This window comes from Calypte anna, chromosome 1 (genome assembly GCF_003957555.1).
Source record: "Calypte anna isolate BGI_N300 chromosome 1, bCalAnn1_v1.p, whole genome shotgun sequence".
Classification (NCBI taxonomy): Eukaryota; Metazoa; Chordata; class Aves; order Apodiformes; family Trochilidae; genus Calypte; species Calypte anna.
In genome coordinates, this window is record NC_044244.1 from 32,493,252 (window position 1) to 32,519,751 (window position 26,500).

The 26,500-nt window shown below is 38.9% G+C and overlaps 2 protein-coding genes across 7 annotated transcripts in view; both read left to right on the top strand.

Moving 5' to 3' along the window:
• Positions 1 to 11,560, top strand: part of USP15 (ubiquitin specific peptidase 15) — a 65,559-nt gene extending 53,999 nt beyond the window's left edge. For all 5 annotated transcript variants that reach the window (XM_030444403.1, XM_030444393.1, XM_030444413.1 and 2 more), the window contains 14 exons: positions 778 to 951; positions 1,279 to 1,437; positions 2,116 to 2,340; positions 3,770 to 3,853; positions 3,935 to 4,029; positions 4,219 to 4,407; positions 5,313 to 5,428; positions 5,558 to 5,833; positions 6,147 to 6,217; positions 6,586 to 6,701; positions 8,035 to 8,184; positions 8,594 to 8,697; positions 9,260 to 9,348; positions 9,647 to 11,560. In XM_030444403.1, the coding sequence (XP_030300263.1) occupies positions 778 to 951; positions 1,279 to 1,437; positions 2,116 to 2,340; positions 3,770 to 3,853; positions 3,935 to 4,029; positions 4,219 to 4,407; positions 5,313 to 5,428; positions 5,558 to 5,833; positions 6,147 to 6,217; positions 6,586 to 6,701; positions 8,035 to 8,184; positions 8,594 to 8,697; positions 9,260 to 9,348; positions 9,647 to 9,832 (2,034 nt within the window). In that variant the 3' untranslated portion in view covers positions 9,833 to 11,560. The remainder of the gene's footprint in view (positions 1 to 777; positions 952 to 1,278; positions 1,438 to 2,115; positions 2,341 to 3,769; positions 3,854 to 3,934; positions 4,030 to 4,218; positions 4,408 to 5,312; positions 5,429 to 5,557; positions 5,834 to 6,146; positions 6,218 to 6,585; positions 6,702 to 8,034; positions 8,185 to 8,593; positions 8,698 to 9,259; positions 9,349 to 9,646) is intronic.
• Positions 11,561 to 25,820: 14,260 nt separating this feature from the next.
• MON2 (MON2 homolog, regulator of endosome-to-Golgi trafficking) overlaps positions 25,821 to 26,500 on the top strand; it is a 70,098-nt gene continuing 69,418 nt past the window's right edge. For both annotated transcript variants that reach the window (XM_030445767.1, XM_030445761.1), the window contains exon 1: positions 25,821 to 26,016. In XM_030445767.1, the coding sequence (XP_030301627.1) occupies positions 25,906 to 26,016 (111 nt within the window). In that variant the 5' untranslated portion in view covers positions 25,821 to 25,905. The remainder of the gene's footprint in view (positions 26,017 to 26,500) is intronic.

Consider the following 26,500-nt stretch of genomic DNA (forward strand, 5'->3'; position numbering starts at 1 on the left):
TCATCCAAGTCCAACCTTTGACCAGCACCATAACCTAACTACTAAACCATGTCCTTAAGGACCAGGGGGTGGACTTTGGGCAGTAGGATTTGTCACATCACTCAAACTGAATGTGCAATTTTACCTGAAGTGTAGTTTTATTTCTAGTTGGTTTAGCTTGATGGAACTTGGTAGTCCATCCATTGATTTAGGTTGATCCTAAAAATAATCTTTTGAAAATTCTGATTACTGCTTCTGTATGGGTTGGAGAGACCAAGTGTTTCTCCTCTTAACTGCATGGATCAGCTCAGAATTGTCAGCACAGATCTGTGAGGTCAGGAGCATCTATAAGCAGATGCCTTGGAAGAGAAAGAATAGGGCAAGGATCATCATCTTCCCTCCCATTCCTGCCAAATAAAAATATTTCTGTTTTCAACTCTTTTCAGCTCACATGTTCTGAATGTGGCATAATTTGGTTAATAAACCCTATTGGCACTCTCTTCCAAGTACCTATGCAGTCTCTCCTTTAGGTTGTGTAAACTTTGTCTAGATACAACAGCAAGGAATTTCATAAAGCTGCTATCCATAAATTCTTTTGCTTGTTTTGAACATCAATACAAATTGTGTTGTCATACTGTGGCTGACCAGTCTACTATGTCTAGTAAACTGAGACATAAAGCTTTTGAAAAATATTTTCTGTGTAGTACTTTTCATGGATGCTTTGACAAAGTTCAAACATTTTTTTATTCAGAACTAATTCAAAACAGTGTTCTAAAATGCCTGTATTTCTATTTACAGTGTCTGAGCAACACACCTCCTCTTACAGAATACTTCCTCAATGATAAATACCAAGAAGAGCTGAATTTTGACAATCCCTTAGGAATGCGAGGTGAAATAGCAAAATCTTATGCAGAGCTTATCAAGCAGATGTGGTCAGGAAAATACAGCTATGTTACCCCAAGAGCATTTAAGGTCAGTGGGGAATTTAACCTGAATGTACATTGCCATTTTTGGTTTGTAGTTTAGTAAATATATGTAAATTTACAGTAATAAGTATTTAAAGGAATATTAGTCTATATGCAATCCATTAACTATTAAAACACTTGGATCTATTTTTAAATGTATCAGTTGTCCTTGTCCTTTGAGAACTAGTTTTGGCTTCCTATCTCTATTGAAAAGCTTTTCTTTTATGACCTTTTAAGTTTTACCTTTTCAATTTTCTGTTGTAGAATCTCAGAAGTATCTATTATTTATAACAATTAAGGTACCAGAAGTATTTGTATTTCTTTTTTCTTTTAGACACAAGTAGGACGATTTGCACCACAATTTTCTGGTTATCAGCAACAGGATTGTCAAGAGCTACTGGCTTTTCTCTTGGATGGATTACATGAGGATTTGAATAGAATTAGGAAAAAGCCTTACATTCAGTTAAAGGATGCAGATGGGAGACCAGACAAGGTAATGTTTATGGTGTTGATCTTTATCTTAGTCAAGTCTATATGATGCAAGATACTTCTACATGATTGTGCACTGGAGTGCTGGGACACTGATCAGCTGTTGCTTTTTCTTGAAGATAGTGCAGAAAACAAGCCAAGACTTAAAAATGGAGATTTTGTTCAAGTACCTGTGTAAATTTTTGGTTATTTGGAATATAATTGAGTGGGTGGGAGGGTGTTAAGATTACAATAAGTGCTTTTTGTTCAACTTTATGCTGAATTCAGTTGGAAAGACAATTTCCATTCTGTTGTTCTTTTATATCTGCGCTATGCAGTATTCTGTCTCTCCAGTTCTTTTTCTTTAGGGAAACTTCCATCATTGAGCTACAATCATGTAGATAATTTCTCTTGTTACAAGCATGGGTCAGTTCAGATGGAATTTTTAGTTTTATTTGCATCAGTCTTACCCCAGTCCACTTAAGATCTCTCTCAGACTGTAATTTAATACCACCAACAGAATCTGTGTCCTGGGAGAAACATACACCTTTTAACCTGTGATCCTGATAGTCATAACTTATCTTACAGGGTTGTGTGGAGTGATATTTTTAGGTTTAGGGGGTAACTGAGAATGTTCTTACTGATAATTCTCACTATTAATTTCTATTACCTTGTCATAACCCAGATCATGCTTTAATTACAGGTGGTTGCTGAAGAAGCCTGGGAAAACCATTTAAAAAGAAATGATTCCATCATTGTAGATATATTTCATGGCCTTTTTAAATCCACTTTAGTTTGTCCTGAATGTGCTAAGATATCTGTAACCTTTGATCCTTTTTGTTACTTGACACTTCCATTGCCCATGAAAAAAGAACGCACTTTGGAGGTTTATTTAGTTAGAATGGATCCACTTGCAAAGCCTATGCAGGTAAGCCTCTTAATTTATGCACAAAATTCATGTAGCATTAACACTGAACCAGAGTTCCTTTACATTTTTTAAATTTATAAATACAATAAGCAAATCCAAAGAGCTTTAGTTTTCTGTAGTTGTTCTGAAGTTTCTGTTAGAATGCCTGTCAGTTGTCAGTTTCAAGAAAGATATTGGTAATTTCTTTATGGTTGGGCTCATAAGGGTTTTTAATCTTTTAAATGTATGCTGTCCTCATGTTTCATTTTAGTGTTGATGTAATTAATCTGTAGGGGTATTGAAAATATTTATACACTTAACCCGCCCTTAATTCCTCAGTTTACTAGGGAAATATTCCAGAAAAGGCAAATATTGATATTAGGTGATAGAGGAAAGTGTCTCTAATCATATTAGGTAGTTCTTAATTTTTCTGTGCGATCGCTAATAGTCAAAAGAAGACATTTCAGATGAGATTTCTTTGTAAAGAGTATCTCTTTTGCCTTTTTTTAGGAAGGATGGTGTTAAACACCTTAGAATGACATGAAACAATGTGCATGGATTATGATAACAAAATCTTATGAGTTAGGAAAATCAAAGGGAAAGTGACATGTTAACTAATGGGAGATATGCCTTCTGGATATTTAATTTAATTTCATTTTAATTTAATAATCTGTGAGAACAGGTTTGCACAAGGGACAGACAGCAGTTAAAGATAACCCTTTATGACAAGTGAGATGGTTTTGCAGGAATGAGTAGAGACTGAGAAGAGTACAAGTTCTGTTTTGAGTCTTAAGACTTAAGGAGATACTAAACACATGCTGCACTTGGCAATTAATTACAAAGTTACAATATCTTATTTCTAATTAATCCTGTCTTTGTTTATTATGCAAATATCAGGTAAGAGTCCTGTTTGGAGTTTCTTTACAAACTGCAGGTGTATTGCCCTAGGGGAAGCCACAGAGACTGTTAATCATCAGGTTCTCTCTCTGCATGTAAAATTAGATTTCAGTCTTGACCCACTGCCTGCCTTTGCTTTCTTCCCCCAGTAATACTTGATAAACAACTTCTGTTGTGTTCCAAATTTAAGAATCTAGTCAATAGCATGCATACTATTTAAAGGCTTAAATAAATAGGTGCTATTGAAATATAAATCTAAGTAATCGTTGCTGTTAATTTTCCACTGGGGAAGGTAAAATAGCATTAAAAAGAAGTATTGTACAGATTAATAAATGTATTCAAAGTGTGCCTGTTTGACTAAAGTTGTGAAGGTGCTACTATGTTTTCAGCCAGTTATGGAAATTTTCAGAGTTGATTTACATTCTGTATACCTTAAGTTCAAGAATCCAAAACAAGTATGTGAAGTATGCTCAACATATGATCAGTTGTTTGTGTTTTTCTTATGCATATTTGTTATCTTGCAAAAATTAAAGTGGCACTTTATTTTTTTTAGTACAAAGTAGTTGTTCCCAAAATTGGAAATATGTTGGATCTTTGCACAGCACTATCAGCTTTGTCTGGGGTTGCTGCAGATAAGGTAAGAGTGATTTCTTACATGAGTCACAATGAACATTTAACACTTAGTATACACCATTAAATCAGGTTATTCTCTTTTCAGATGATTGTTACGGATATATACAATCACAGGTTCCACAGGATATTTGGCATGGATGAAAATCTAAGTAGTATTATGGAACGTGATGACATTTATGTGTAAGTACAGTTAACATGCTTCACATCTCTTTGTAATTTAGTTATTAAAAAATTAAAACCTAGACATAATATAAAGATAAATCTTGGAGGGTTTATTATTTTTATTTTTTCCCTTTTTAGCTTTTTAAATGACAGTGATCCTTTGTATTTCTGATTTTCTGTATTTCTGTATTTCTATTTTTCTTTTAGGTTTGAAATCTCTATCAATAGAACAGAAGATACAGAACAAGTCATAATTCCTGTTTGCTTAAGGGAAAAATTCAGGCACACAAGCTACAGCCATAGTGGTGCTTCACTGTTTGGTCAACCTTTCCTCATAGCAGTGCCTAGAAATAATACTGAAGATAAACTGTATAACCTGCTGCTTCTAAGGATGTGGTAAGGTTATTGTTTAAAGACCGAAGCACTTGTTATGAATAACGCTAATAATGGAATCAGTAGGCACTTGTTTTTACATACATTCCTAATAATACTGAGTAATAGTCAATTTTAGGCACTTGAGATGTAAATTAGTATGCATTTTAATTTGATTTTGTGTTAGCATTGCCTTACCAACAATGATTTGAGCAGACAGCAGAGTCAATCTATATTATCAGTTTATAGAACTAATTCTGCTGTATACATAACTACTGTCAGGGCTTAGTGAAACAGATATGTTTCATCAATGATTCTGCTGTGCTTTTGCCTCCTCTATCTACTGTACGTAGTAATTTATGTCGTAAAACTAGGTGATAGACACTTCTAAGACTATACTGAAATAAATATCATTATGTAGAAGAAATCAGAATCATATAGCCTCCAATTTAAATTTATTCTTCAGTTTCTGTTGATGTAACTTTCCCTATAAGTGAACCCATATTTTGTTGTGTGTAAAAAAATACAGCTAATGAACAGTTAGAGAAGTGATTTCTGGATATACAGAGACTAACACCAAGAATCAAGTTGTACACAATCAATTAACTTGCTCCAGTGGGAGATGTCCCAGCCTATGCAGAGGGATGGAACTAGATAATCTTTAAGATCCTGTCCAACCGCAACCATTCTGTGATTCTATGATAGAAAGTAAGTGCCAGAAAAATAAGATCATAGATGAGCAGATATACCTGTAACAGTAGACATGTTAGACAAAAATCCTATTCATTCTGTATAAAATCAGAAAGGGATGCAGGAATGCAGTACACTAGAAAGGCTCTGCTATAAACTTTTTTAATTATCTGGTTTGAACATTGTAGATCTTTAAAAATCCATTGATTCTAACTCTTGCTTTCTTTTGGTGCATTTAGCCGGTATGTAAAAACATGTACTGAAACTGAAGACACTGAAGGATCCCTACATTGCTGTAAGGACCATGGTATCAATGGTAATGGCCCAAATGGAATACATGAAGAAGGATCTCCAAGTAAGACTGGAATATCTAAACTTGTTCAGTATTGTGTGTTCAATTTGAAACTGAAATTAATTCTGTAGTGTCTTTCAGTTATGGTTACTCTACCTCATTTATTCCTCCTCGTTCTTCCAATGGTTTTAGGTGAAATGGAAACAGATGAACAGGATGATGAATCCAGTCAGGATCAGGAACTTCCTTCAGAAAATGAAAACAGCCAGTCAGAAGACTCAGTTGGAGGTGACAATGACTCTGAAAATGGATTATGTACTGAAGACACTTGCAAAGGTCAACCACTCATGGGACACAAAAAGCGATTGTTTACATTCCAGTTCAATAATTTAGGCAATACTGATATAAACTACATCAAAGATGATACCAGGCATATTAGATTTGATGACAGGCAACCAAGGCTTGATGGTAAGTCATGGGGATCAGGTTGGGGCAACATCTGATTCTGATGATTTTTTGTATTTCTCCACTTCCATAGAAATGTTTCACACTCTCTGGGTGCCATTTGATGTATCTTTTTTTCCTGTAGTAAATTTAGTGTAGTTAGTTTGTTACTGTTAATTTCTTAGAATGCAGAAATTCTGTGTGCCTCAATTTTTCATCTTAAATTCCTGCTAGCACTGTTCTGTTTCATTTATGGTAGAGTTTGACCACAGTTAATACAATCTCATGTGAAGAAAGAAATAATATTAAGAGAAAACATGGGGTTTTTTTATTTTAGAAAGATCTTTCCTTGCCTTGGATTGGGATCCTGAATTGAAGAAGAGATATTTTGATGATAGTGCAGCGGAGGTAAGCTGTTTATGTTGCTCCCCTTTCCAACACTTACCAAATTTAATGTGAAACGCAACTTAATTAGTGTGACATTAAAGATTGTAAGTTTACAAAAGAAGAAGCTAGTATATCTTTCTTTTTTTCTTCCCATTTCTATTAAATATGTTGTCATAAATAAACTTCATTTGCACATCTAAGTAATTAGCAAATCTGAGGCTTACTAATTCAAAAGTAAAGCTGAAGCTGTCAAAACATTTTACAAGAATGGTTTCTGATCAGTTTTTCCATATATAGGAGCTTTGTAGTTGCCGTTTAAAGTAAGACGACATCACTAAAATGAGTTTTGTTTCATTTGTTCTCTTAACTCAAGAAATACTTCTCTTTAGGATTTTGAAAAACATGAAAGTGTGGAATATAAGCCTCCCAAAAAGCCATTTGTGAAATTAAAAGATTGCATCGAGCTGTTCACAACAAAGGAAAAACTAGGTGCTGAAGACCCATGGTAAGGACAAAGAATTAAAAATATTGTTTTTCATGGTGCATTTCTCTAAATATAATCAAAAACATACTTGACCATTAACAGAGATACCTATATAATTTCTCACTGGTATTTTAATGCTGTCATTTCAAGTGGAGCTTGAATTCTCAAAATGCTTTCTATTTTGATCCATTGCTTACCTAAAATTATTACCATATACAGAAGGTTACGTTTGTATGGAAGAAGATGGGTTCAGAATTTGGAGGAAGGGTAGATCTAAAAGTGTTCTGGTATGTGAACTGTGATCCACAGTGAGTTAATGATACTGTGCCAAATCCAACGCAATGGTTTAAGCAAATAGGACTTTCTGAGATGAGAAAGCTTGGTGCATACTGAAGATTTTTTTTTATGCAAATACATAACTTACCTTACCACTGATATGTGATATGAGGACATGCTTAAACAACAGGATTGTAGGATGGACAGTGTCTGTAGTGAGTAGAACCTCTCTAAGTTATGTGACCTTGGCACATCTCTTGTCCAGTACGGTTCATAGTCCACCTAGGAAAACAGTTCTTCAGCTATAGCCTTCCCTTAAAGCTCTTCTAATTTCTTGTCTGTATCTGATTTTGCTATGTAAAGATATTTGTGCAGTCTTTTTTTAATTTGCACTCATCTCTTTTTTTACTTGATCTTTACTTGTTAAATACCAAGATGTAGAATATTCTTAGACCTCTTCATAGAAAAGCTGCTTTCGTGCATTCTCCTTATCTTCCTCTCTGAGCCTTAGTTTTTGAAAGATTCAAGTATGCATTGCAGGGATCAGAAATTTGCAAGTCACAGCCTATTTAGTATTCACCTGCTAAGTAATCAGGTTTTTCTAGTTTTTTCAGGTTCCAGTAGTCATTGTTATCTGGATGGGGTGGGAGGTGGATGAATTTGGAAATTGAAACTTGGAAGAACCACAGTTGTCTGAAATTCATGGCTTTTCATATAGTCAGTTTTCCTGAAATATTTTCATAAGCCTTTGTCTTTTTATATAAGACACAAGAAAACTGTTTTAAATAAGGATATGGGGATTACTACAGGAGACAAGAATGGTTTATCAGGACTTGCTACTTTTATGTTTAAAATGGTGCTGAGCTTCACTGTGAGCATACACACTGGCTCCTCACATTTTAAGCTGGAAGAAATATCAATAGCATTAGCAACAGAAGATGGAAAATGTATGTTTGTTTCCTCTTTCACTCATTCAGTTCCTCCCATGCTACTGGCTGTCACTGCAGTAATGTATTTTAACGTGTATCACCTTCAGTTGTTTAAAATTGTTCATGGTTTGTTTTTCTTTTCCTTTTAGGTATTGTCCAAACTGTAAAGAGCATCAGCAAGCTACCAAGAAGTTAGACTTGTGGTCACTGCCCCCTGTACTGGTGGTTCATCTAAAGCGCTTTTCCTACAGCAGATACATGAGGGACAAGTTGGATACATTGGTTGACTTTCCAATAAGGTAAGAAACCTAAATATTTTGGTGCTAGAAGTGCAAAAGTTGGCATGAATAGGACACATTTAGTCCAGAAATTATGTAAAGCAGTGGTGTTCTCAGCTTGCAGTATCCAGTAATCACAGATGACACAATTCTTGTAGGTGAAAAGTATGAACTTCAAAAAATAATAATAGTGGCTAAATATGAAGGAACACTATGAACAGTTTTGGTGAAGATTACTTGTTCCTGTTCCTTGTTGTTTCTCACAGAGTGAGCAAGATGCACTGTCAGTGTGGTGTGGTGTATGTGTTTTTTTGTGGGGAGTACAAAGTAAAATGCTCAAAGACCACCAAATGTGAAATGGTTAAAAAGACTATTAACATGACATTTTGTTTTGGGTTTTTTTTTGTGTTGTTTTTATTTTTTTAAACAGCGACTTGGACATGTCAGAGTTCCTTATTAATCCCAATGCAGGGCCTTGCCGCTACAACCTGATTGCCGTCTCCAACCACTATGGAGGAATGGGAGGAGGGCACTGTAAGTTGATGTCAAATCCCATCATTCTACCTGTTAGTTTTCTTTCCATGCTTATTTTGGTGTACTGGTCACTTTGAATCAATAGCATTTTTTAATGAATGAGGGACAATTTTTTTCATTAGCCTGAAATGTTTTCAGAAGTATTCTAACACAAAAATCTATATGAAATGAACTTTCAAGGATAAATGTAGACTCTTTGGCTCTTCTAGTTATGCATTTTTTGGAAAAAGAAAACCTAAGAGCTACTGTATTCTGACAACTGATACTTGTCTTAATTGTCTGTATTTTTCTACGTTCTGTGTCTCATTGAAAGAAGAGAGAAAAATGAAAAATAACAGATTTTATTTTACGTATCCTTTCTCATTATACATTGTCTTAAAAAGAGAGTATTATTGTTTAAGCTCTCTTTGCTTAAAGAAAACAGTATGAAAATATGAGTTTAATAGAGATAATAGGTTTTTGATACTGTCAGACACTTGACATTTAACTGATTCTAGCCACTGATGGTATTGCATCTATGGAAATACACAGTCCTTAGACATTGTACTTTTTTATGTTCTAGATACTGCTTTTGCAAAAAACAAGGATGATGGAAAATGGTACAACTTTGATGACAGTAGTGTGTCCACTGCATGTGAGGACCAAATAGTGGCAAGTACCTTTTGTGTTTATAAAAATGGGACTGGTAATGTTTTCTTCTTGAGAGAAAAAAATTGAGAGTAAATCCTTAACCATACAGTAAATTTGTAGGTAGTAGTTTGTGTTCTTTCACACGATAGTACAAACCAAAAATGCTTTGTTCCAACAAGCAAAAATAACGTAGATGAAAGCTTTGGATTTCTTTGTAATTCTGCTTTATGGACTTGGAAAAAAAAAAAAAAAGTGATAACTTGGATCCTACATGCTTTGCTGGAGCCTTATGAGTATATTACACTTTTCTCTTTTACAGTCCAAAGCAGCTTATGTGCTCTTCTACCAGAGACAGGACACAATCAGTGGAACTGGCTTTTTCCCACTTGACCGGGAAACTAAACAAGGTGCTTCAGCTGCCACAGGCATCCCACTAGAAAGTGATGAAGACAGCAATGAAAATGATAATGATCTAGAAAATGAAAATTGTATGCACACTAACTAATGGAAGAACTAGAAGCCATAAAAGAGACTTTCCTACCGGGGATACCTATTGGAAGAGTGAAATTGCCCACCAAATTAAGAATAAAAATCTGAGATGGGGAGTTTCAGATAACAGAATGTAAATCTTTATTACGTTTTAACATGTGCAGTACTTGAAGTGAAACAATAAAAACTTTAACAGAAATTGTCTCTAATGCATTTACAGTCTTGTATTCACAAGCTATATATAGGAAATCACAAATAAACCCCTTTTAAGTTTTCTGCTGCTTTTCTCTGATGGATTATGTTTTATTTTGTTTTCGATGTGAGTTAATAAGTAAAATGTTAAATCTGTGGACTTCTGACATTTATTTTCTTAGTACTGCAAGAATACTACTGCCAAGTCTAGTTTCTGGATGAGTATATATATGTTCCTTAGGCTGTCACACAGGCTACAAGTAAAAATGTCATAAATATATAAGCAGTAGTTTTCTTGAAACAGCAAATTTTTGTTTCTCCCTAAATTTTTTTTTCATTTTGTAATTCGGCCAGAGTAGAAGAAATAGCTTGAAAAGGTGTTTTAACCTTTTGTGATATAATTGAGCATCCAGAATATTATGTTCATCTTACTGCTGCTGTGGAACAGGTTCTGGATTTCATGCTGCATTAACAAAAAGTTTTTCAATTAAATGTAAGTATCCCTTGTTGCTTGTTGGAATCTACTCTGCAGACATAGTTCCTGTTATCTTGCTTATCAGACATGCATAATTTTAATCTGGTATCAGTCCAAAATTTAAAATTGTGCTCTAAGTTTTCTCTCCCCGGTTTATGTAGTTTGGCAGCTTCCAAACTACATTGTAATAAGGGTCGGAGTTAATAGTATTCTGTATCCATAGTAATGACTGTGTATTGGGCTTAGATGAGAATTTTTTCATTATTACCTGCCTTTAAATTGTTAATGAACAAAATGGCTTTAAAGGTAGGCCTGTTAAGTTTCTTTGTGTGTTCCTGATGGAATTCACCATAGCCTTACAGCATATCTGAAAAGGTAACTCATTATAAGAGAATTGGCATTTGCATGTTCAAGTCAGAACCTGTACAGTATATAAGGCATACAATCTTTGAATTGGATTTTAGCTAACTATGTTCAGGGGTCCAGGATGCCAAAATAAGTGTGACAGTTTGATACTTTTTTTTTTTTTTAATTTGCTGCTTTCCCTTTGATCTAGTTGGAAGAATGTATTGTTGATTTGTATACAATACTGCCTTTGAGAGAGGCTTCTAAGTGTGGGGGCACACTTCACATATCTACTACCTGGAGAATTGCTTTGTGTCCCACTGTTAAATAATTTAAAAAAGCAAAAAGTATGATGTTCTTCACTTGAACTAATCAAATACAATAGGTTATAAATTGTGTATTGTAAATAAAAGTTCACTCTGTGAGTGCACATTTTGGTAAATTATTTATTTATGTTAGCATTAAAAAGTTTAAAAAATTGCATTTGACCAGGATATAAATGAAATATGTTGGACATGGCTTTGCTTTATACCTTGATATTAAAAATGGTGTTTCATCCTGGTATTTTAAAGCTGCTTTGAGGTTGTTTTGTTTTGGTTTTTTTTTTAAATGTAAACTAACCTCCTGCATGACAGAGGTTAAAATTTTGTCTGCACTTGAGTTCACTTGGGTTTACATTTGAAATGCGCATGTTTATTTATACAGATTTCAATAAAGCTATTCAAGGCCTTATTTAGTCTTCCATGTTCTTACAAATCCTGTTCCCACAGTCTTTATGTAATGGGTAGTCTTTGTCTGAGACATTATTGGTTACAAAATAGCTGTCTGAGGACTAACAGAGTATGGTTAATAATATTTCCAGAAGACAGTATATATAAAAGGGATTCTATCCTATCCTTAGCTAGCTCTAACATACTTATAATCCTTAAAAAAAAAAAAAAAAAAAAAAAAAAGTTTATTGTCATAAGAACCAATACTTGCTTTATTAAACTAATAGTGTAACAATAATTAATCTAATTGAAAGATACTAACTGAAGTGGTTGGTGAAATGGGACTATATATTTAATATTAGACAAACCCAGTATGGTAGAGGGAAAATGATGTAAGCTTTTGGCTTAAAACCTTGTATTTAGATGTGGAATATAGTAACCCAATACAAAGCTATGGACGAGATAGCGTGTGAGTTTAACTTGCTTAATTTACGCAGAGCACTTGAGAGGTAAGATTGATCAATGGCATATAGGAAGTAATCCTAGAAAAACAATCATCTCTTTAAATAACACACGCAAATGCCCCTCTATGTTCATATTCCCATTGGTTTTCCCATATCATGTTAGCCCAGAATTTGCTTGGGAAAATCACCATGGAACAAAGGATCTGCTTTGACTTAACCAGAGTCTGACTTTGGATTTTGTGGGTCGGAGCTTTAGAATCTGATAATTCAATCTCCTAATGCACTTCCTTCTCCCTTTAAAAATGCGGATATATATACATTTATGGGACCTTACATTTGAAGGAATGTACTTTCCTTCTTGTAGTTGGATCATCCAGATAGAGTTGTCAAAGTAACATTTATTTAAGAAAAATATTGTAAGCTTCCTAATCAGATATTAAAAAATAAGTAACATTTCTATATGACTAACTCAAAGGCTTCTGATAATTCAGCCAAATTGTGAGTTTCATAAAGCTGTTACATATTCACACATGATAATTTATGCAATGTGGACATGCTTGGAGGTTAAAACCATATGTTAAAGCATATTCTTTGTGGTGTCTATCAAAAGTTACTGTCTCTCAAATAGTCTTTTCTATAGAGAAGAAAGGGAGAGCTAACATCTCTTTTTATGGATCGTGTCTAATAAAAATCTACAGTATGATTTCTTTTTCAGTTACATTAATTGCAAGCTTTTTGATAGGTATCAGCATACATCCCAAAATTACAAGCTGCTGCTACCTTGTTAATGCAACAGTCACAGAAACAAAATAGGAAGAGGAAGGCAGCTTGCAATTCCCAGTTAACTTTATGGATTTTGTGACAGCAATGCATCATTTAAAGCCTGGCTGGGAGGGAAGGAGAGATGAAGAGACGCTGCCCAGAACCTCTTGTTTTAGCTGCCTGCAGACAGCCCTTGGAGTCCTTCAGTGTTGGGCAGAAAAGCTGCCAGATTGTACCCTGCCAGGTGATGCAGGAACAGTTCTTACATCTACAGCTAATGGCAAGGCCACAACCCTTTCTAACTTTCCCAGCAAGTTGGTGCTGTATTACAGAGCACTGTATTTTTAAAGTGTTTTGAAATCTTTAAGGGGAAGTCAGTATGATAGGCAAAGAAATTAATTGGCAGACACACCAGTTTTAGCCAAAAATTATGCCGCCTTCTTGATGTCAGGCTGTAATTTCAGGGTGTTGTTTCTAGTTTCTAAGTACTAGTTACTTTGACAATCACTATAAATGTAATGCAGTGAAACAGGATTCATATGAAAGCTATATTTGATAGAATTTGCATATTCTGAATCTGCAGGCAAAGTGCAACCTTCAGATTTTTTTGTCCTTTTTCCTTAGGGGGTAAACAAATTGCGAAAACAGTTCCACTTTCTTAGTTCCAACATTGCATGGTTTAGCTGGCACCATGTGCTCCTGAGGCAGGCAGAGGCCCCTCTTACTGAAATTAAATCTTGAAATAGCATGATTTCCCTCAGAAGAGCCCAGATGTGACAAATTCATGAACATCTATCCCATTAGGTAGGGAATGAACTGGGTTAGTATGTGCCAGGCAGCAGTAACAGTCATCCTGAGCTAAGTGTACAAAAGCTGATAGAGATTCAAATGATAAAAGAGTTCACTTTGGTCAGTATGGTTTTAGGAAAAGTAAGATTCTTTCTTTGTTACCATGGGAGTTTTTATTATTTTGTTACTATGGGTTTTTTAATTGAAATAGAGAATTGATAAAGATTATACTTTTAAGTGCATCTAGGATTATTCAAGTGCTTGTCACTTTGTTATCACATTGTGTCACATTACTCTCATGTAAGCATGAGTGTTACCCATTATCACACAACACCAGGGTAAGGAGCCAACCAACAATCTCAAAATAGTTTCCTTTAGGATTAAAGGGATTATTGGATAAATTGGTGGCATTTGGTCTTAAATTAACATTTTTATTCAGTGTACAAAATATGCAGATCATAGCTATAGAAGGTTCAGGAACAGCGTGACCAGCAGGTCCAAGGAAGTGATTCTGCCCCTGTCCTCAGCGCTGGTGAGGCCACACCTCGAGTACTGTGTCCAGTTCTGGGCCTCTCAGTTTAGGAAGGAAATTGAGGTCCTGGAGCAGGTCCAAAGGAGGGCAACCAGGCTGGTGAAAGGACTCGAGCACAGACCCTATGAGGAGAGGCTGAGGGAGCTGGGGCTGTTCAGCCTGGAGAAGAGGAGGCTCAGGGGAGACCTCATCACTCTCTACAACTCCCTGAAAGGAGGTTGTAGCCAGGTGGGGGTTGGTCTCTTTTCCCAGGCAACTCTCAGCAAGACAAGAGGGCATGGTCTTAAGTTGTGCCAGGGGAAGTTTAGGTTGGACATTAGAAAGAATTTCTTTACGGAGAGGGTGATCAGGCATTGGAATGGGCTGCCCAGGGAAGTAGTGGATTCTCCGTTCCTGGAGATACTTAAAAAGAGACTGGATGTGGCACTCAGTGCCATGGTCTGGTAACTGCAGCTCTAGTGGATCAAGGGTTGGACTTGATGATCTCTGAGGTCCCTTCCAACCCAGCCAGTTCTATGATTCTATGATTAAGGTGGGTTATATCCTAGAAAGTAGCAATTATCACTGAATCTTGTGCAGCTCTGGTGGACAAGCAACTGAGCATGAGCTCCCAATGGGAAACACTGGCATAGGAACTTGTCACTGGGTGTGTAAGCAGAAATTAAGTTAATTTAATCTTCCTAGTTCTCTGGTAAGGATACTAAGAAAATAAATCATGTGGGTTGCAACCTTTTAAAAGTTCAGATTGTAACCTGGGAGACATTATAGAAATGAAGTTGCAACCCCTAAGTAAATATAATGCACTATTAGATCTAAAGAAAAACTCTTTTCTCAGAAAGATAACTCTGAAGTGCCTCAGTATGGCTGCAATTCCTTATGGGGGTAGAATTAACTATGCAGGAGTTATTGGAGAGTAGAGAAACATTCAAGGAACCAATGGTTCAAAACTGAAACCAAACAATCTGAAGATAGAGATAAGTGTCTTATGCAGTTACTTTTGATCCAGAAGAATTCCAGCAGAACAACCAGCAAAGGTGAGTGACGGGTTTGATGTTAACCCTGGGCTGGACACCTTCCGTGTCTCCATTCTTCTCCTGCCTGGATGGAGACATCGTCTGAGCCATCTGCCTCAGTTTTGACATCTATAAATCTGTAGATATCCTGTTCTTCTCAGAGAAATGTTCCTCTTCAGACCAAATGGTACCACTTAGCACTTCAAAATTTGAGATGGAGACCTGTATCAAATGTTTCTTGGTGGTACTCAAGAAGTACACAGTTTAGGACTGCTCATATAGGACCGGTTTCTTTAAGTTATTTGCTAAGAGGATTTAGATCCCATTTGAGTTCTACTCCCCTCATTGCAATTGGTGTCTTCCCATACCAAGGGCTAAACTGCAGTTTGATTCAAGACAAGTTGAAGTAAACTGGTCTCTCATCCAATAATTGCTTCCCCAGCCAAGGAGGGGAATCAGGAAGAGGAATCCTATGGGCTGAAAAAAGAAACAGATCTGAGGAAATAACAAAAATGATACAAACACCATATACTCAGCCTAGACCTTGGAGGTAGGAGCAGCAGGCTGAGAGGAAGCAGGCTCAGGAAAGAGACCTCTCCACTCTCCCTGGTAATGTTGAGCCTTGGTTGGTATGGAACAGGCCCCTCAGGACACCCTGGCCTGGGATCCTGTCCCAGACAAACCAGGACACTGAGGAAAGAGCAGCTTCCATAAAACCTGATATAATTCAGCTGCAAAGGAACTGGTCAATAGAAGCTGTTACATGCAGCATTGCTACCTTAGAGTTGCATTTGCCAAGTCAAATCAAACGTATCAGTCATGTTGACTGATTTTGCATTACCAATAGCTGCTCAATAAATGACAGCAGTGTCTGTGTAACCTGCTTATTTGGTGAGACTGATGTCCTGAATAACTTTGCCATGTGTGACATGGATCCCAAATACAGCTCGTCAAGCTGACCCAGATTCATTTAGTTTTTAAAAACAGTACTAGGGCTGCCAATAACAGCAGTGGGATTTTCACACCTTTTACTTAAAAAAAAATAATCTCTGTCACCAATTACTTCCTGGCCTCTGACATTATGTGAATATTCTGAGGGGTTATGGTAAAATAAAACCATTTATATGCTAATTTTTTGTTTGTTTTCCAAATTCTCCATTAAGAAAATGTTGTGAACATTTTAGGTTAATGAACTACAGTTGGGCAATAAAGTCAGTGGAAATGTTATGATCATGCCTAATAAAAATATTCACATTTTGACTGCCTGTTATGCACAATAATCACATTCAACAGATGGGACTGAGACAATAAAACTTTCTTCATAAAATATCCTGAGTTGTTGAACTAACTCCAGCTGAGTTGGAGGAAATTAGATGTACCTGTTTCTTTTTAGCATAGGAAATAATGCCTTTAAAGTTGACTTCAGGAAATGTAACCTTAGATGTTTCTGTAATATTTTTTTAGATAAGGTGTCAAAGATTAAGAGATATATCAAACAGAGTTTGTACTTCCTATGGGAAACATTTGATGATCTTCTCTATATAACCTCTGAATTTCTGGTTAACATCATGCTCAGTCTGAGGTTGTCAAGCAGAAAGCTCATTTTTATGACTTCAATTACTCCCTTAATATCAAGTGTGATGGACTGTAATGTTCCCATTTTCCCAGCAACATTTGACAATTTTATTAGAATTTGACAGACATGGTGTTCCTTCCTTGAAATAAAAAGCCCAAATAGACATACCAGTTTCTTCCCAAATCTTCCCAAAGCTTCTGTGAAGTAATATGCAGTTAAAAGTAAACAAAACCAGGGCAGATTTAAGGGCTGAATTTCCGTATTCCATTCTAGAACAAACCTGTAGGAAAAGAAAACAAAAGTCATCCGGTTCCTAGCAATGGGTTTGATTTCTTAGTGAAAGATACAGAAAACCAACAGAAAGGAAACAATCTACAGATGATTCTAGCACATTATGAGGACATTTTCAAATAAGACAGTAGTGCAAGTGCCATACTATTTTTTTTACAAGTCCTCACCTAGTCACCGATTTATATGTCAAAATATTGGATAACATCAGAAGCTGTGTTAATAATTTTGAGGTACAGGTTTACAAAGGAGGGCTCCAAATGTCCTGAAGAGGAAAAATCAAAGCATCAAGTTCTCTGAAACCCTACTATAGTTCTGTAGGTCAGGCTGGTCCTGGCTGTTTATGATCTATCCTCTAACAATGAGACTTTCAAGCTCACAAGACACTTGGATCCCCATATTGCAGTGGCAACAGCCATTAGTTAAAGAATTAGTATATCTTAACTGCTGATTTTATAATTAAATTGTTTATCAAATCTTCTCAGATCATATTTTTTTACTTAAGACTAGGGCAGAGAAGTAAAGCTCCTAGATATAAACAGCCATAGGAATCCACTGATGACCATGAGGAAATAAGGTCAAACTGGCTGAACAAGTTTCTCATTCCATTTAATGAGCCATTCAATAGCTCCAGGGCTTGGCTCTCAGCTGGAACAGCCAGGGTTCATACCTGGAATTTCCTATGACCCAGCCAGCACCAGTGAGCCAATAGCACATCCACAGTGCTGGGAGGAGACCACTGCTCATCGACTGTGCCCTGGGAGTGGGTTTCAGGAAGAGGGTCCCACATGTGAAATACTGATTACAGCTTCTGGAAATGCTCCCACAAGAACAGTATTAACTATGAAATTTTCACATGTATTCATCCTTGGATATGGATATACCTGTTTGCATATCATCCAGGATGTGGATATACACTAGGCATAGCCCTTCTTTACCAGGAATATCTATTTACTGGTGGAGGTAAATTGTATAGTCATTTTACTATGAAGGAAAGCATTTGGCTCTTTATGATTGGATTTCTTTGGCTGTCTCCCAAATTGCCTGAAAAGTGTGTTCGTTCTTTTTATCTGTTTTGACTCAACCTGAATAACAAAATTTCTTTCATGCTGCCACTTACGAACACAGCCAGGCGTGCAGCACCCATGCAAATATTCATCTCCTGGGCAAAGTCCCCTGAATGCAATAAGGTCTGTAATTTTCATAAAGAAAGCAAAGCATAGCAAAGATAAGCACAACATTTAAGGTAAATCAAGGTCCCTATACCAAACATTTCTTCATCAGAATCTCTTCTGTAAGAAATCTCTAATCCTCATGGTTTATGGGAAGAACTGCCTGTAAAACAGCATCATGGTCATGCTTCAGATATCTTTGCAAACAGTTGTGCTGGAGGCTCTCAGGAAAGCACATGGCCATACTGAGTCTTTTCTAGGCTGTTTAGCTACAAATTAAGTTGGTCATGCCAGCAGTGTAGTCATTGCAGTGTGAGAACAGAAAAATACCTCTGTAGCGTGCTGGCCTCCATGCCACTTACATCTATGAGTAGAGTCAGTGAATTTAGGTTTATAATTTTTTTTCTGAATTTTATAAATATGAGTGCAATGCCTTGCTGTAGACAAAAAACAGTGAACACAAAAGACCAAACTTCTTTTCAATAGATGGAAACTCTCCTGTAGTAATGGTATCACTTGGCAGCCTCAGGGCTGCAATCTGGAATTATTATTTTACAGAAGGAATCACCAGAGCCTGAAGAAAGCATCCAGCAGCTTCCCCTCCTTGCTGCAGCAGCCAAAAGGAATTATTTTTAGATGGGGGAACACCCATCTACTCTGCAGTGTTGCTTTATGATTAGCAGATTGTCTGTAGGCTACTAGGTGTCTGGAAATAATTTTCATAGAAACCGAAGAATGTATTAAAAGGAAATGACTAGAGATGTAGGGAGGCTTTTGGCAGTCAACAGGAGAGCAGCAAAACAAACAAGACTGCAGCACAGTGTGTATTTCTGACATTCTTGACAGACATTTTTATGTTGTGCATCCTGCAGTCTGAGCAAGACACTCAGGAAAGGATTTGTCCCAGGAGTGCAGCTGATCTGCTGCCCACTTTGAGAGCTCCAGATCAAATAACACTGCCTAGAATCAGAATTATTTTTTTTCAACACATTTAAGCCTTAATTTCTAAACCAAAGTCCCCAATAAAGAATATGATGATTACAATAAATTCTGATCAGAAGTGCAAAATTGCTGGATTTTCTTCATCATCTGACTGTGACCTCAGGCTGTGCTAATAGTGAAGATGGTAGCAGGGACAGTCAGCATGGTTTTTTTCAATGTAAACAACTGTCAAGTAAAATCTCCATCATGGTTTTGGTATTTCCTACATGTAGCAGAAAAATATATATAATGAGTGATGTGCATTAAGTACCATGCAAGGAAAAACCCCAGGTGCTGCTTGAATAGATAATAATTCTGTTATGTAATCAATACTGTTTATTGTATAAGGGAATGAAAGGGCAGATTCAACCTAATGCACAGAGTTATGTTTGTTTCCTGGGCCAGCCACATACTTGTTTTGTGAACTGAAAAAGTTATTTAATCTGTCCTGGCTCATGCTCAGTTCTAAGTGTGAAGAGTATGGGAGTTTCACCCCATCTTATCAGATGATAAGATGATAAGATTTTGTGAGTATCATGTATGTTTGTGTGTTGTTACACTGCTGGGTAGAGGACAGCAAGATATTAATTCAAGCACTGGACAGCAGTAGCAGCTTCTTCTCAAAAACAAACAAACAAAAAAACCCACAAAACCCCCCACATTAAAAGGTTCAGCTGATTCTATGGCCAGTAATTTAAAGGTCAGTGCAAAACAAACAAACAAACAAAAAAACCCAAACAAAATACCACTGTTTTGACAATTTGTTCCGACAAGATTCAAGGAGGAAAAATTAGAAAAACAGTTTTGCTGGCTGGCTACATAAAAGCGATGGAAATATCTAAGCCTCTGCTTGAGAGATTGTGCATGGCCCTGACAAGACTCTGACATTGCTGAGTACTGAATGCATGTCATAGGTCTGATATTTTGGGTATTAGCTACTTAACATCTTTGTCAGTGGCCATAAGGATAATGTGACACAATTACTCATAGTTTGTTATGACACTGAAGATGATTCACTGAGAGACAGCAGCTGGGATTGCTGTTTTAATAGACTAAACAAAAGAAACTATATATACAGTGCAAATATACAAGCTGAATATGTACTAGTATGTAAATATATGCTCATACCTATGCAGAGAGGAACACAGGCTAAATTCCTGAGTTCACTCTGAAAACACTATCACACATGGATAGTTTTGACTCTGTATCATGTGGCAGCAGAACCCTGTTCTCATATTCAAGGCCTGTATCTGCATCCATTTATCAGGGTGGACTGTAACTAGCAGTGAACACCTGAAATTAATACAGCCAGATGCTACCCCGTGCTTAATTCAATCAAAAGGGCTTATACACATCATTTGGGATGAACACGGGCACTGGTTCCAGGGGGTAATTTAATGAATCACATTAGGTCTCATGAGCATTTTTCTTGGTAATTGGGGCCATGAAGCCACAGGGAATGATTTCAATCACCCACAGCCCATCACAAAATAACATATAATTGAATAACAAAGCAACAATGTAGTAATTGCAGTGCAATACACATTTAGCTTAACAGCTAACGAGCATTTTTAGCGTGCAAATAAAAATAATGTGCCCTCGGAGATGCCCACATGAACTGCTCCACTGTGACTTCAGAGTGACTTGAACTGAAGCTGAGGGATTCAAAACATATCAGAAGGCAGGCAAGAACTTTTTATCTCTTGCAATGAAATGCAACTACAGTAAGTCACATTCACAATCAAACCAGTGTCACTTAAAGAGATTCTGGATAGTTCAAAGAGTTTAACTGCTCCAGTTAGCTTGACTAATAAATCTTCTGCATTTAAAAAAGGTGTACAACAAAATAGTGAGAGAGATGATCTTGTGGTTGAAAGATGCCACTGAGATTCAGGCATGTGTAAAACTCCCAATTCTTGTATCCAGGATATCAGTTTTCAGTTCAGCAGCCACTTGTACCATTCATCTCCAAACCCACAGCAATCCTGCTGCATTTGGCTGGCAGTGCTGAGCAGACAAAGTGTCAAAGCTGGTCACTGAAAAAATATGTATGACAAATCTAAATGATAAAAAGAGAAGTATGCAAATAAATTTTAAACTAATTTATTGAGTTTTTTAACTATTAAACACAGAATGGCCTTCAGAGAGGATGGAGACTGCACCTAACCTTAAAACCCCCACCTTTTTAATTAACAGACATGATGCATATTAAAGTAACTCTACATCTAATTTCCTAAAATCCTGAATTATAGCAGATTTCACCAAATTCACAAACGCTCTGCTTGGTTCAAACGGTGTCACAATGTATACACAGAAATTATGTGATACTATAAACTCATAAAAATCTCAGTTTTAGAAGGAGATGAAATTCCCCAGAATATATTGTTGCAGTATTCTGAGATTAGGTTTCCATTACGGTACCATGAGTTGGGTACTATTACAATTGTATGTCCAATTTTGTCTGAGATAATTAAGGAAGGCTGCTGGTAGTCTGCAAAGAGGAGAGTAGATGACTGAAAGCTCAACACTGGGCAGTGTAATAGACAACTGAAGAGTAATTTGTTTTTTTCATGCACATCAGCAGACTAATAAATCTACAATTCTAAAATTTAGTAAGAAGAGAAAATTCTTTTCCTCGTCTACAAAGCAGAGCACAGAAGAAATTGAGATTAGTGAAAAGGGTAGAACTTGAGCCAGAACAGCTTTTAAAGAAATTTAATATGTTACACTTAATAGAGGTGGTAGGGTTACCAACAAGCTGTTAAAAATATGGGCAGACTATAGCATGCTCCCATTTCAATGTCACCAGACACCTGGAATAAGAAAAGATGGATAATTTGCAATTGAAAGCCAAAATTATAAAAATAATTAAGATAATGAAATAATCTTATTTTTCTCAAGAAACCATCATTTTACACAGCATAAATTACAGCAAAAACAATACACTGAAACTTTCTTCCGAAGAAGTGTGGTAGTTTAGATACCAAAATATTTATCACTACTGCTTTTAAATAAATTTACAGTTTTCATGGAATCATAGAATCATAGAATTGGCTGGGTTGGAAGGGACCTCAGAGATCATCAAGTCCAACCCTTGAACCACCGTTGCGGTTGCTAGACCATGGCACTGAGTGCCACATCCAGTCTCTTTTTAAATATCTCCAGGGACGGAGAATCCATTACTTCCCTGGGCAGCCCATTCCAATGCTGGATCACTCTCTCCGTAAAGAAATTCTTTCTAATATCCAACCTAAACCTCCCCTGGCACAACTTAAGACCATGCCCTCTTGTCTTGTTGAAAGTCATCTGGCAAAAGAGCCCAACCCCCACCTGGCTACACCCTCCTTTCAGGGAGTTGTAGAGAGTGATGAGGTCTCCCCTGAGCCACCTCTTCTTTAGGCTGAACAGCCCCAGCTCCCTCAGCCTCTCCTCATAGGATCTGTGTTCAATTCCTTTCACCAGCCTGGTTGCCCTCCTTTGGACCTGCTCCAGGACCTCGATATCCTTCCTGAACTGAGGGGCCCAGAACTGGACACAGTACTCGAGGTGTGGCCTCACCAGGGCTGAGTACAGGGGCAGAATCACTTCCTTGGACCTGCTGGCGACGCTGTTCCTGATACAGGCCAGGATGCCATTGGCCTTCTTGGCCACCCGGGCACACTGCAGGCTCATGTTCAGCTTCCTGTCAATCCAGACTCCCAGGTCCCTTTCTGCCTGGCTGCTCTCAGCCACTCTGTCCCCAGCCTGTAGCGCTGCATGGGGTTGTTGTGGCCAAAGTGCAGGACCCGGCACTTGGCCTTGTTGAACCTCATCCCGTTGGAATCAGCCCAACCCTCCAGCCTGTCCAGGTCCCTCTGCAGAGCCCTCCTGCCTTCCAGCTGATCCACACTCCATCCCAGCTTAGTGTCATCTGCAGATTTGCTGATGATAGACTCAATCCCCTCATCTAAATCATCTATAAAGATATTAAACAGAACTGGGCCCAACACTGATCCCTGGGGACACCACTGGTGAGCGGCTGCCAACTGGATGCAGCCCCGTTCAGCACCACTCTCTGGGCCCGGCCCTCCAGCCAGTTCCTAACCCAGCACAGGGTGCTCAATTTTTACACAATCTTAAAAAAAATATTGTACAGCAAAAAGCTGTCGATTTTATTCAAATATACTCATCTACTCCCTCAGTACTTTTACTTCAGAGGTTGGTATTACTTTGTAAGGAAGGGTGGACAAATTCACTACTAGTGCTTTGAAAAAATCCATTATCTTTCTTCCATATCAGTTAATTTATCAGGCATTCACAATTTAAGAGTAGCCCCTCAATTCAAACTGACTGTAAACAGTAATCTTGTTTGATTAAACAGTAAGATTTGCTGAAAATTTGTATACACATACAGTCAAATACGTAATAATTTGCTTGTTTTACATGTTATTAATCTCAACTTGTTTCCCCAGTGTTAAAAGGGAAATACAGCCATATTACAGTCTTCTGCATCTTTGTCTTATTTACAACATAATGACAGTGAGATGCTCTAACTCCAGATGTCACATTCAAACAAATTTTACCCAAAATACCTGCTCCCTTTTCATAAGAAAGGCGGTGTTCTAGAGCAGTTAATTCACCCTCATTTCACAAGAAATTTAAGTTGTTTTAATTTATGCAGACAAGTAGATTTGGGGAGTACCAGTATGCCCAGAGCTCACCATGTACAGTAAATATTGGAAAAGTCCAAACAAAAAGAAGGAAGTAAATCATTAAAGCTGACCTGACAAATAACTATGCATGGGCAAGAATTATTTCACTCGTTTTCCTAGCAAATCATCCATCTTCCTTATTAATGTATTTGGACTGGTCTGTGAATTAACATCAGGCTTGAAGCCCTGAATGGAAGCACTTAGATGGGAAAATCCTTAGGAAAATGCTTATTGGTTAAGCATATAAATCGTGCTACTGAAGACAACACTCTTGTTTTAAAAGTAGCACATAAAAATCAAAAGCTGCTGAGAACACAGACAAATGCATTTTGAGAGCACAACAATGTTATGGAATTATGGGTTTGATTTTACTAAACATGAGTGAAATCCCAATCCCTCATCTGAAGGCACATAAAGTTTTACCACCTAATTCAATTTTGCCAGTATTACACACAATTTTAAAAACACATCCATTTATCCAGGTCTGTCAAGTTAACAGGCAGTAACCTGAAAATGTTGTAAAAATAGAGAACTTAAAATGATAAGTTACTTAGAAAGCAATCCTGTACTTTTTGCCTGATAAAGCACACCCAAAGATTTATGTGTGCAGGTACAGTGTACAATCTGTGCCAGAGGGAGCCTATTTACTGTATGATTTGCAATGTATGTCACAGTAAATGAACCCAAACATGTAAGTAGAGATGCTCAGATTTATGAGATGATCTTTCCCTTTTATAACAAGACACACACAAAAGAAATCTTGGAACATCTCAACACAACAATGAAGACTTCCATTCAAGTCTGCATAAAAACTATTATTTAAAATAAGCTTATTTTAAACAGTAAGTCAGTAAAACTTTATTATCCATTCTTATTTTCATAACTTTTTTTCAAGATTCCCAAAAAACTACAGATTGTAGAAACTCAGTAATGCTTTCCAGCTCCCTGGGTTTACGGAAAGGGAACAGAACCGTGCTGCATTACAGGTGGGCAGCCACCAGAGTACAGCATTTGTAGCAAGTAGAATATGGAAAAACAAATCTTGCAGACTAAATTCTTTGTGAAATGGTAACTGCTCGATGAAGAATGGTGTCCTGCAGACGGAAGGTCCCAGCAGCGTTCAGGCTGGGAGGGAAGGAGCCTTTGCTGCGTCTGAAGTTAGAGGGAGCCTAACCACAAGCTACAGCTCCTGGCTGAAGAGCTCATGCCCGCTGTTCAGGTAGGATAAAAACAGGTGGTTGGAAAGCTTTCGGGCTTCAGAGGGACACGGCTGAGCTGGTGCTGGTGGCAAGGAGGGTATCCGAGACCTGAGTGCCCCTTGTCCCTGTTTGTGTTCATCTTAAAACTTCTCACGGAGGATTCGCTCTGCCTTCACCTGGAGAACCGGGTACCCGCACGGGCCTCGGAGGGAACGAGCCCTTCACTCCTGCCCGCAGCAATCAATCAAAGCATGTAACGAGTCACACGGAAACCAAACAATCTGCCTCGGTTGTTCTGCTTTGTCTGCTTGGTTGTTCTGAACCGCGTTCAGCGCCAACCTCCCTCCCTCCCGAGAGCCGGCACGGGGCCTTCCCGCCGCTCGGCGGGGCGGTGGCTGCTGAGGCCCGGCTGCCGGTGACATGGGGCCAGGCCCCGGGTCCCCACCGCCCCCAGCCCCGGTTACTCTTCGCCAACGCCACACGCTGTCCCCTCCCCGTCGGCAGCTGGAGGGGGCTGGCGGTCCCACCAGCACCGCCTCCTCCCTCCCCATGCCGGCCCGGCGCGGTGGCACCGACACAGCGGGGAAAGCGCAGCACTTCCCGCTGCCGCCACCCTTCCCGGGGGGCCCGGCGGCTGAGGTCCGGTGCCGCCCCCCGGAGCTTCGCCGCTCTCCTCTCCCCGCCCCCGGGCTGTGTGTGCGGAAGCGGCCCCTGACGGCGCCCGGCATTGTGGGAGCGGGGGGGCCGCGGCGGCGGCTCCGGGGGAGGGGACGGAGCTGGGGCCGCGGCTGACGGGTTCCGGTGTTGGGCGCAGACGTGTCGGCCGGGGCTGCGGAGCGAGTAGGTGCTGCCCCTGCCCGCTCGGAACGTCGCCCGGCTCCGGGCCGGCCCGGCGGCGCCATGTCCGGGACCAGCAGCCCCGAAGCCGTGAAGAAGCTGCTGGAAAACATGCAGGGAGATCTGCGGGGCCTGAGCCTGGAGTGCCGGAAAAAATTTCCCCCTGTCAAGGAGGTGAGGGGCGGGCTGAGCTGAGACGGGCCGGGCCGGACCGGGCCGTGCGCCGCTTTGGGGCCGGGGGAGGGGGAGGCTCCCTCTCCGCGGGGCCCGGCCGGAGCGGAGGCTGCCGGCGTGTCCGTGAAGCCACAACCCGGTACCGCTGCCGGTGGGGTCCGTCCTCCATGGCCGCGGGTTGCCGAGCGCTGTCTGTGCCGCGACGTGGCTTTGCGTGTCCTGGTTGTTGTTTTTAGACGCGTTACCGAGTCAAGGGACGTGGGCCGGGCTGGTTCCCTTGACGATGGGGGGTGCTGACAAGGGGGGAAGCGGGGCAGCCCCGCTTCACCCCAAGCGTCCTCCCCGGGGGAGAAAGACGAAGTTTGGCTCGGTTGTCTCGGCATCTCCTCACGGAACTCTCCCGAGGGCGGGCTCGGTGCCGGTGGGTTTGGGCAGGCACCGAGTGAGTGGGCTCGTCGGGGGGGAGGCGAGGCGGCCCTGACGG